The sequence below is a fragment of the Mixophyes fleayi genome, chromosome 4 (assembly GCF_038048845.1).
Source record: "Mixophyes fleayi isolate aMixFle1 chromosome 4, aMixFle1.hap1, whole genome shotgun sequence".
Taxonomy (NCBI): Eukaryota; Metazoa; Chordata; class Amphibia; order Anura; family Limnodynastidae; genus Mixophyes; species Mixophyes fleayi.
In genome coordinates, this window is record NC_134405.1 from 149,291,797 (window position 1) to 149,304,166 (window position 12,370).

The window sequence follows — 12,370 nt, forward strand, 5'->3', positions numbered from 1 at the left end:
TTATCCCAGCCTGAATGAAATGTGCTGCATGCCCATATTTGTTCATAATTTTTTTTTTAACATGTAGACCAGGGGGTAAAATGTATCAAGCTGCAGGTCTGAAAAAAGTGGAGATGTTGCCTAAAGCAACTAATCAGATTCTAGCTGTCATTTTGTAGAATGTACTAAATAAATCATAACTAGAATCTGATTGGTTGCTATAGGCAACATCTCCACTTTTTCAAACGCGTAGTTTGACAAATTTACCCCCAGGTGTCAATAATTTTGTGGCTTGCAACAAATGTGACCCCATCCCGGTTACTGTGTATACTCTTGGTCCTCTTAAACCAACTAACACTTATAGTTTAATATTATTTTGTAGAAATACCTTTCTTGAAATGTACATTTTAATAAAATGCAATAAATACTTTGCAGACAATAGTTACCAAAAAATTAGATATATCATTCAATCACAAGTGAACCATGGAAACCCAACCTGACACAAATAACTAATATATGTCCAGGGCTGAACAAGGAATCCTGACATAAATTCTTAAATGTTGTGGTTTTAAATTCAGACTCTGACAGTCTGGCTAACAAACCATGAATTACAGACCACATGGCTGTTTGCATCTATATTTTAATCTATAAACATGCATTTATTATTCTTTATTATGAGATAAGTTGACTTGCTTCATTGCTGAGACATAGAGGAAATCCATTGTATTTTAATGTTTTAAATAGGGGTTAATTGTTACTGATGGGTGGTCTATGCAACAACCTATGCTTACTAGCAGAGTGAGACATTTTATGTATACAAAACTTAATCGTTCAATAATTAACTTAATTGTGTTGTGTGAAGGTCAGGAATGCACGAGTGTGTGAATAATCAGATACCTAACTGCATAATCCGTGATCTGTTACATTTTATATGAACCATAGAAATGACACACTGAAAAGTGTATCTAATTAGACAACAGCTTCAACACATCGAGCCAAGATGACAGTCTCCTAGTTGCTCAGATCACATGGTCTTCCCAGCCTGCGTCTGCTTACAGTGAGAATTCTGGGTGCATTACTGCCACTTACAGGACTAATCTGAAATACTGAAGTTGGCCACAAAGCCTCGTAATTTATATCTGCGTATACGATCCAGATTTGAGATTTGCTTAATGCTCCATTTCACTTACATTTACTGGCTTAGTAATAAAACTTGAGAAAATACATATTTCAAACAAACACAATTAGCAAAGCTTTTGCACATTTTCACTGTACGTGAATGTACTTTAAAGCCTGGGAATCTCACACTAGGATTAACCTATATACTAGGATATTGTAGGAGTTTACAATTACAAACTCTGCAGAAAACACGCTGGTTAAAAATGAGGAATGTGGAACTCTTGTTACAGTTCTCACAGAAAATGTTTCCTCCCTTCCAGGGGCCAGCAATTAGTTGCACAGAGCACATGCAGTAAGAGGATTTAAAGACAAGAGAGATGATGAAAGATGAATATAGCAGGTGTTACAGACATTACTTTCCAAACAGTCCTCTAAACTGTAAGCCGGGCAATAATGATATAACCATGACATAACACAACTTCCCAACTAAGTCACAGCTGAAAAAGTACTCCAATTGTTTCTATCCTGACATGTATGTAATGGGCTAGTTTCAAACAATGATTATGTGTATTTGATTAATCTCCACACACACTCACTAACACAATTATTGTTGTAGAAATGATTGTGGAAATCCCTCTGCATCATCAGCTTGAAGCACCAGATAACATGGATAAGGTTATTGAAGCTACAACTTATCATCATCATTATCTATTTATTTATATATATAGCGCCACTAATTACACAGCGCTGTACAGAGAACTCACTCACATCAGTCCCAGCCCCACTGGAGCTTACAGTCTATATTCCCTAACACACACATACAGAGAGAGACTAAGGACAATTTATTAGTAGCCAATTAACCTACCAGTATGTTTTTGGAGTGTGGGAGGAAACCGGAGCACCCGGAGGAAACCCACGCAAATACGTATGTTAAAGTGGATACTGGTAATGTACAATGAGAAGACACATATAGGCCGGATTTATAGTTGGACATAAGATCATTGGTGCCAAATAAACATGTGCTGCACATGCAGCAAATCTTACAGGACACTTTGTAATCACACTGCATGTGCTTGTGGCCACTTATGTCTGGAGATGGATCGGGGTTGTTCCCATATAAGTAGGAATACACCTCTTGGAGGTGTATCTTTTGCATGTCCCTAAGGATAATGTAAAGATACATGTTGATAATGATGACAGCACTAGCATTCCCCAGGCATGGACACAAGCAAAAACTTATTTCCTGACTTAGTCCAAGTTGGAATCTTCATCCATGACATAATACAAATGTATTTAAAATAAAAAATAACAGCATGTTATGAGAACTGTGCTTTACGGAGCCCCATTGCAAAATGTCATTGTCCTCAATTGCTCAGGGAGGTCAGTAACCAATCCCAAACATTATAGCACACTAGCTGCCTGTGACTGGCTGTGTGACTACAGTTCCAGACACCGAACACACTGGACGTACATGTACTACCTTCGTCAAATGCGTAGACATAGATTAAGTGAGTTGCATGTTCATCTTTAATATATACCTAGCACATTGTCTGAATACATTTGACTTTCAATTGCCATTTTAAATTTAAGACGAACTGCAAATTAACCAGCCCCAAATCACGAGTGACCCACAAATAAGTTTAAACTGTATTACCCCAGCACTACTAAAATATTTTCTTCACTTAGGTACTAAAATTGTGTATTTAAAATATTAGAAATAAGTGACTAATACACATTCTAGCATGTACTGTACAATTTATATTAGAGACATATTTCTGTGACCTGTATAAAATCAGCCTTGTGCCTTCATATGGTCACAGAATCCCTCAATGACCTGCAATTCTCTTATCATATACATTGCAGGAAATATTATCCCTAATTTAATTAATACTGACATGACAACCTACTAATTATAAAGTTGTTTAGCACAGGAATTTATATGTGTATTACTGCTGAATGCTGTACAGATTAAACATTTTAATTTACAGCAAGGTGTACATTTTTAATTGTTTATTTAAGAAATGTTTAAATGAATACATAGAGAATAATGGCCATGGGAAATGAAACATCTCATCAATACAGGGGGTATTTTCTATATATGTCATTTTGTTACAATCTTACAAAAGACTACAAAATGTTCCGCATGCTAGTATGTATTTGTGATAGCTACGTCGCTATTTCAATGATACACATATGGTATTATATGTAAGGAGTTTGTATGTTCTCCCCGTGTTAGTGTAGGTTTCCTCCGAGTGCTCCGGTTTCCTTCCACACTCCAAAAACATACTGGTAGATTAATAGGCTGCTAATAAATTGACCCAAGTCTGTGTGTGTGTGTGTGTGTGTGTGTGTATGTATGTGTGTCTGTGTGTGTGTGTGTATGTTAGGGAATTTAGACTGTAAGCTCCAGTGGGGCAAGGACCGATGTGAATGAGTTCTCTGTACAGCGCTGCGGAATTAGTGGCGCTATATAAATAAATGGTGATGATGATGATTATGTACTTACCAATAGCTCTGTGTGGTGTGCTGAGTGGGTATGAATTTGCCTCGCACCAGCCAACAGGGAAAATATTCATTGATTCCACATCACAAATATACTCTGGAAGAGGCTTCTGTAGACCTAAAATAAAGTTCCTTAAATATTTTCACATATTCTAATACGTTATAATGATGAACAGTAAGTAACCTTTTCGTATGAAAGAAATGGATGAGAAAACTATTGCTGAGGTAGAGCACAGGAGAACTACATGGTTAGAGTAGGTCTATGTTGGAGAAGACAGCAAAGACATGTTGTAAGATATGAAACACAGTTGTATGTCACAGTGCTAGTGTGGATATGTCACAATAATTATGGTGTTATTGCAAAATGTCTATGAAGAAAATCAAAGAAGAAGAAAGTTAAAAATATGCAATAGTGAGGTTATGTGTTAGATTTTTAGTTTGAAAATTAAAGATTTAGATAACTTCTTCTCAGTTAAACAGATAAACATAAACATATTGGGTGCCCCAGTCCTGGGAATTTCATTTGTTCCTTGAATCCAAGAGCAGGATGGTGCTGAAACAAGCTCACTAAAGCTGGGTACACACTACAGGGTTTTTGTCCAATAACCGGCTCAACCAGCCGACATACGACTGCTCGTTCGAAAGTTGGGTCAGTGTGTGCAGTGACACGGTGGTTGAAAGTCTGCCCAAATAGATGATTATCGCCTCATTTGGTTGGTCGTAGCGTTCAATTTTTTCCAATCAATCACCTAATGACCATGTAGTGTGTATGCACTCATGCTGACGATCTCCATAGAGTTTACACAGTCGGGTTCTTTTCAGCCGATGTTAGCACTGAATGTCAGAATGAATAAATGTAGAGAGTGCTGTAGAAGAAATAATTCATTTGTTCGTTCTTAGGCAGAATATTTTGTTTCAGAGTCACAGAAGCTAACGAAATTCGTTAGGACATGAGGATAGCTATAATAAAGCGGTTTTAATCAGTGTGACAACGTGACAGTAGTGAATGAATGAATATTGCGCTGTCATTCTCCGGACTAGAGGACCAGACAAAGGACCAGATAAAGAGCACAGATCTGAAGGTAAATCGTGTCAGTGTGTATGTATGAATAGCCAGACTGATCGGACCTTCAGTCGTAGGTATAATCGTTTGAGATAGCACGTCGGTCTGAACAATTCTTCAGTGTGTACCCAGCTTAAGAGCCGTCTGTAGCCCTTCAGTAGCGCTCTATGATGTGAGCTGACTCTTAGCCTTGGATAATCAGGGCAATTCCCTTAGTGTAATGAAGGGGGGGGCAATTTATTAAGTTATTATTAAGAATTATTTTAAAAATGTCAATTTCAACATATTTGTGATAATCATAGGTCTGCCTTGAGAATAAGCTGGCTTTATCTGCCCTAAGAGTCTATATATCTATGTTAAAATCAACCTAAATGCAGATCAGTTTGCACAAGAGATGTAAAGCTGACAGTGACATTTAATCAGTTCAAAGTGGATGGAATATATTATATGAGATAGTGACATAGAAATGAATTGCTCTGGTACAGATACAGGCATATGGGACAGGGTATCAGACTAACCAACAGGCACTTCCTTCTTAACCCCTGGTAGTAATGGACACGTGCTGTCATGTATGACTATTCTCAGGGAGGGCTGTGAGAACTGTCTGTCTGGCTTGGCCTTGAGCAAACTCAGGCTGGTAGTGATGAGAGATTGTTGGTCTCACACTGTGCGTCATAATATGAAAATATTTCAATACTTCGTGTTTTAATTGAAAGGAACAAATAACTAACAGAACCAGTAGCCCAGTTACTCACTAACTGCATTGCCAACATCTATTGTGACATTACACTAATCTTTATGTGGACATTAAAGTTACCAGACTAGCGGACAGATACTTTTGCACATTAATTTGTGTATTTGGTAAGGAGCACATACATACTACAAGCCTCACTCTTTCTTTAAAATCATTCTGTTTTGATTCCTGCAAGATTTATGTAAGATGCAGGATTTTGTTAGATCATTAAGAAATGTGCAAAATTCTCAAACTACAACATAATTTTCATTTCTTTTTTAATATGTGTGAACATCATTCCATATAATGGTGTTTCAGATATATATATTCAATTCCCCACAATGTACTGCAGAATGCCTCCAGAACGCACTCCGTGTCGATGTAACTTCACAGATTTTCCTCTTTCCCCATAGAGCTACCCTGGAAAATCTGTGATGTTTGGTACCATAGTAAGCAGCCAGATATTGCGGTGATATCCGAAGGCTCAAAGCGGGAAATTTAATTCCCCCCATATAATTTGTTGCTGGTTCTATTAGCAATTTTGTGTTTTATGAAAACTCTAATACGGTGACTGGTTACATGTGGAAAATCTGATTGGCTATTGCTGAAGTTTATTCTAGCTCCACCCAGCTTAAAGGTGTTCACACAAGTCCTAAACAGGAAAAACAGCTCTCTGTACGTGATTCTTATCACATGTTCAGAAAAACCAGTAAGTTAAGTCTTGACTTAAAGGATTTCCATGCAAATTGTGTTTGTGCAATGAAAATTATTATTTTCCTAAGTGTTTCCTATAAATAGTGTTCATGTTCGATGTATGTTACTTCACTAGTGAGCACAAAGTCTCTGAAGTCAGCCTCACCCATTAATATTATATTGGCACGGCACTTGACTAATCAATGTACTTTCCCATATCACATTATTTTATTTTATATTTTCCTTTACCTGATTATCCAACCTTGGGTTATATTAGGTGATAGTCAGTGGTAGAAGTAAGGGTGTATGCCATAAGTAAGTGGTATGCCATACCGGGACTTCTCCTACTACCTTCATTGTGTCTGTCAAATCCCATTCACTTACACTCCCATTACATTTTCCATTTCACCACTTCTAAATTTCCACTTCGACCACTGGTGATAGTCACATAAAAAGTATTTAATGGATCATGATTAAATTATTTTTACAGTTCTCATATAATAAAAGACAAAAGGGAATTCAATTCAGCACAAAGTCCTGTAGGAGCCTCACGCGATGGACGGCTGTGCACACTACCAGTTATTACAGTAGAGAAATATCCACTACATTTTTGCTCGAACCTCTGTGAGATTTAAAACAGAACATAAAAGTGGAGTGTCATTGCAGGAGCTCCGACATGACCTCACGTTGTATTCATCCCCTAAGAAATGAAGTGAAAATAAAATAAGCTAAGATGTAAATACCTTCAAGATGAAGCCAAAGTAATCTCCCTTTTACTTTGGTAACAGATGCAACACAGATTTCAGATGGATTATTTGGGTTAACTGCCTCCAGTTTCATATTTCTTGTGAAACCACGCGAGTTTGATGTCTGAAACAAAAACCTTGGTGATGATCTGATAATTTGTAAACAGAAAATGAAATCTTAATTAACCATTTCGCTGCCAGCTTTCCATGCAAAATTTAACCTCAAAAGCAGCCATAATTTTCACATTTTTGCACGGTGTCAGTTTTGCCAAAAATATTTTTTTTTATATTGTACTCTGCATTAAGTCATTTACATAGTCATGGAAATCAATACAACTAATAGTAGAGGGTCAATTATCACATATATTTTACAGAATGTGTTTGGAACTGCTAAAAATAAGTATTCCGCCAACCCCTCCACTGTTCCTCCAAACAATGTCCCAAAAGTTAGCATGCCCATCCCAAATGGGCTGCGTTGTGCCTATCCAGCTCCACCATGGTGCTAAACAACATTGACAATGGTACCACGCAGGAGGGACGCAATGCTGGGTGGTCACTTTTTCGCCTTTTATGTGTCCTCTTTTCTGCATAACTGAAAAGTGAGACTTGACTTTTAAATAACTTTGCTACAACACAAGAATCATGAACTTAGAGATACGGCTGGTCCAATTATGACTTAACCCTTTGTGAACCTTTTCAATCAATGATTCTAGGACATTAACATTAAGGACAAGAGAGCAAACCTGCACTTTATCTGGTATTTGTATTTTGGCATACGTGACAGTAAATGGTTTACAACTTTCATGTTTTATTTTCTGTGATGCTAACCTTTACCTGCAAATAGGTTTACAGTACATGCGGTAAGTTTTAATGCAGGTTGTTTAGTAAGGCACCAGGAAGTTCACAGAGGAAAAATTCCTGTTTCACAGTTTTATGTGAGTTATGTAAAGCACTTGAGATAAATGATATAACCTGAAATACAAACATCACATTCACCCATGTATCCTTCTTTGCGGAAGTACTGGAGAGTAAGTCAATATGTTTTCAATACCAAGAAGAAGTAGTGTACTCTGAAAGTGTTGTTGCCACATTTTCAATTCATCCACAGGCATATTGTTACATATTGTTACATATAGAAAGCATATATTATACTGATAGTTGCCCTCTGTCCCTGATTTCAAAGGATAATCTAATATTTAGAGATATGTTCCTGGAGTTTGTGTGCCCAGCTTTTCCCTTTTTTATACTGATCAATTACAAAGAACAACTTCTGCACATCACTTACTTATCTTGTTCTGTATGTTAGGTGCAGTTTTGTTTCTTCTTATAGTTTTAGTAGTGTTTCTTGTAAAAACAATTGTAAAACTGCTGTATGTCAGATTATTGTATAATCATTTTGAGAATGGTAGAACATATTCCTTAATATAATTTAAGTACCTCCTTCCAACACATTCCTCTAACTGAACTCTATGTATTACAGCATATTCTCAGCTCCTGAAATTATACCCACTCCACACAAAACAACCCACTTTTCCCACAGTCACATAATAACCTGTTTGTGTAATTTTCAGTGTGTGACCTTAGGATCTACCTTACTAGGGATCTACCTTAGTAGACCTACCTTAGTAGGAGCTGTGTATGATATTCTTCATTGAAGTGATTCTGTGAAATATTGGTCAGTATTGCCTTAAGGTGATAATGAGGCATATTGTGGGCATGGGAAAGTTACTGTAAGGATCAGTCCTGCTTATGCATGGTATGCGTGGAATAGGACAACAGGTAGCTTAGTGTGAGCTAGTGGGAGGCTGCATACCTTAGCTAACTGAAGTCTTTGGTTTCTGATTTCAATCATTGTTTTCTTTATCTAACCAATTCCCAAATCAATGCTATCTGCACACACAACATGTACTACAAAGCATTAAAAGTGTGTGTAAATGTATATGTATGTATATACTAATTTACACTTTTTAATGGTTCCCATATTTCTAAAACGTAAATTTCCATTGCATTGACAAGTTTTCATTTGTTGTGTATTACTGCAAGGGTTCTTCACATTTTAGTAGCGCAAAACTTACAAACATACTACACATTTAGGATGCAGAATGTATATATTTGTCTGGATAAGAATATGTTTGTTTTATTCTCAAGTTAACATTTTATTTTACTGTGAAAATATATTTTTTCAAGCTAGGCCAAACCATATATCAGTTATTGTTATTATTGTGTTATTTTGTCACATAAACAGACATGATCACCTAGGGCCTAATTCATGTGCGGGCGTCCATCCATTTGCGTAGTGTATCTTGAGTGATTCCGCACTGCGCATGCCCAGAAACTGACATTACGCCAACTGCAGGCACATTCACATCCACGCCTAAGTGACATGTACAACTCGATACGCCCTGAGCAGGGGCAAACGCAGGATTTTTAAGGGGGGGTTTCCTCCACTTTGGTGATGCTGTATTGTACAGCAGCCGCGGCGCTGTCAAAGAAGCGTCCGTGGCAGTGCTGTATTGTAGTACAATGCAGCACTGCCGCGGACGCTTCTTAGACAGCGCTGTGGCTGCTGTACAATACAGTATTGCAGTTTTAGCTCCAGTCTGTCTGCGGAGGGGAGGGGTTTCTGGAGAACCAGAAACCCCCCCTGCGTGCGCCCCTGCTGAGAGGCGGAATGGGGGAGCGAAGCATCGGACTATCTCAGGACATGTAGAGTAACGGCATTTCAACACAGATGCGGCCATTTAATGTCCTGTGTTTATTGCAAATACTGTTTTATTTTAATACTTGTTTTCAGCCATATTTTTTTACACCGGCTACAGGGCAGGTGCAAATGCTAGTACTGACTGACACGGCATAGTCCTGCAATTAAAAATGACACGTATGCATGTCAGTAGCTATCATAGAACAACTATATGCAAGTAAAGTAAGATATACTACCTAAAGGCATTGTATAAAATGATTTAAAAAAAAATAATATTGAAAATAATTATTTTTTTAAATTATAATAATCAGGAAAAGCACTGGCTGAGAGAAACAGAAGGTACCCCCAGGACTTGCTGAATGGGTGTTCTGTGTCAACTTTAATGTATCCCGGGATTCCTATAACATCTGCTCGCCCTTCATATGGATCTGGACCTGTACATTACTTTTATCTATCTGGAGTGTAATGTTTTTTTTGTATAGTGTTGAATTATTTTTGTTACATTTATAAGAAAAAACATATTGCACTAGATTTTATTTTTCTTGAATTTACATAGTGACGATTTCATGAGATCACCGCTTCCATGAAGTGGCATAAACACCTCTACACACATTATTGGAAGATTACAGATAGCTCAGATATGTGAAAGAGTTCACGATTGTTCTAGTTAGTGTTTTACCCTAAGGGGAATTCACCTGCCGAGTGCTGCTCATAACTTTATGACTTTGATGGGTGATTCATTCACAAGTCTCCATTTTGGAAGTTTATATACAAGAGGGGATTCACGAATGAGAGTCACAGATTGGATCACTGGAATTATCAGAAGTTTCATATTAGGCTGTATCTATGCCACATAAAGGGCTTGATTCATACTTGATAGCTTATTTGTACACTGAAATTTAAAGTTGATATTTGTGCGCTACATGAAAAAACAGTCAGTATTTAACTTATGTGCAAAACATAAAACTCATTTTCACCCCTTGCATTGTAACATGGTTTTGTCCAGGAGACTTAAATAAGAAACTTCTTAATTTAAGTTCCTTAATGAATCAGGCCCAAAGTGTTGCACTATTGATTGTTCATTTTTGTTTTTCATGTTTTGGATCACATTGTGAAGAAAATGTACGAAATTTGCTGACCAAGAGATTAAATAGAAGTATTTTACTTATGTTTGTATTTTCATTTACATTGTGTATTTGTGAAATAGATGTCGCTTTAACTTTTTTAGATATCTGAATAATTTATAAATTAGAATACTGTTAACAGTTGTTATTTTAATTTATGGCCAAATAATGTGCTTATACTGCAGTCTGTCATGTGTGACTACGTACGGAAAGTACTGTTTAGCTCCAGGACTTCAACACACTTTTGTAAAAACACACACTTGCCAATCCTGCAGGAGACAATTATTTATATAACTATTTTAACTATTTAAATAACAATGTAACTAAGCAAACTCAGTTACAAAAAAAAAATGTTTTGGCTGTTCTTCTAAATAGCGATAAATACTAGCATTCTTAAGACAAGAAGCATAACTAATTTGAAATGAAGTCTGTTTCCAGTAAGACGAGAGAAGATATTAATGTGTATTTTTAGCAAAGGGCAGAACATTTATATTTGCATGACATTTGCATGTCAGAACATTTACAAAGCACCAGCTTATCTTTAGTAAAGCTCAGTGTTGAAAATAGAGTGTATGACTAACTTTTTATCTTTTGCCTTTTTTTATCTGTTGTATTATTTCTTAAACCCAATGTAACCTATGCAGGTGGAAGTCAAAATTCTATAAATATTGTTACCTATAACTACCCTTTGATATATAGACTCTGTTCTGAAGAAAATTCATATTTTTATTAAGTCGCTAGATGTTGTGTCTGTTTTATTTTGTTGTGTTATCCCTTTACTGTCACGATAAAAAGACTAATATAATTTAAAACATAAAAATGTAACTGTCCCATATAATATTTTATATCAATTACAAAACCAGTTTGAAATTCTTTCGATTGAAGTACGAGTACTTATGAAGGCAATATTCTACAACTTGGTAATACATCCTGAACATTTACTATTGTTTATTTATATAGCGCCAATCATATTACGCAGCGCTGTAATGCTGGGTACACACTACAAGTTTCTCATCTGATTATCATGCCAATCACAATAGTGTGTACGCTACCACGATCATATTTTATCGTTCCAAAGCACATCGTACCGTTTCAATTGATGTTATAACCAGACTAAAATCTCTATAGATGACCAGCAGTGTAGGCAGATCTCTATAGAGTTTACAGAGTCACAATCTTTTCAGCAGATGGTTATGATAGATAAAAAGCACAGATCTGACGGTAAATTGTGTAAAATCGTGCAAGTGTGTACGCAGGAATAAGAATGCTGATCTGGACTTTCAGCGCTTGGTAAAATCATTAGATATCGAGAAATTTTCTCTAGTGTATACCTAGCTTAACATGACAGATATAAACATATGTATATTCTGTGGTTGCAATGATAAACTGCACATGATAAACAGTATTCATCATTTATTTTATATTGATTAGAATAAACAGTAAAGTAAGGTAGATGTATGAACTTCATATCATATAATGTTAGTTTTCACCCATAAATATTTATACTGTTTTTATCGTTATATATGATAGTAATTGGTTCACTGAAGGGGGATAGTTGCTGCATAAACATGTTTATGACCAGGTATAAGTACCTTTTACAAAGCTTATTGACACTTCTGGTTATTGCTCTTTGAAGTATAGAGCAAATTACTGTTAAGGATACTGAAGATTCTTATGTTCTGATACTGAGTACAGGTTGGATGTAGCTCC

At 36.4% G+C, this 12,370-nt stretch overlaps 1 protein-coding gene across 2 annotated transcripts in view; it reads right to left on the reverse strand.

Moving 5' to 3' along the window:
• Positions 1–12,370, reverse strand: part of SFMBT2 (Scm like with four mbt domains 2) — a 154,499-nt gene that overhangs the window by 36,316 nt on the left and 105,813 nt on the right. For both annotated transcript variants that reach the window (XM_075208590.1, XM_075208589.1), the window contains 2 exons: positions 6,833–6,959; positions 3,605–3,718 (listed from right to left, as the gene is read on the reverse strand). In XM_075208590.1, the coding sequence (XP_075064691.1) occupies positions 3,605–3,718; positions 6,833–6,959 (241 nt within the window). The remainder of the gene's footprint in view (positions 1–3,604; positions 3,719–6,832; positions 6,960–12,370) is intronic.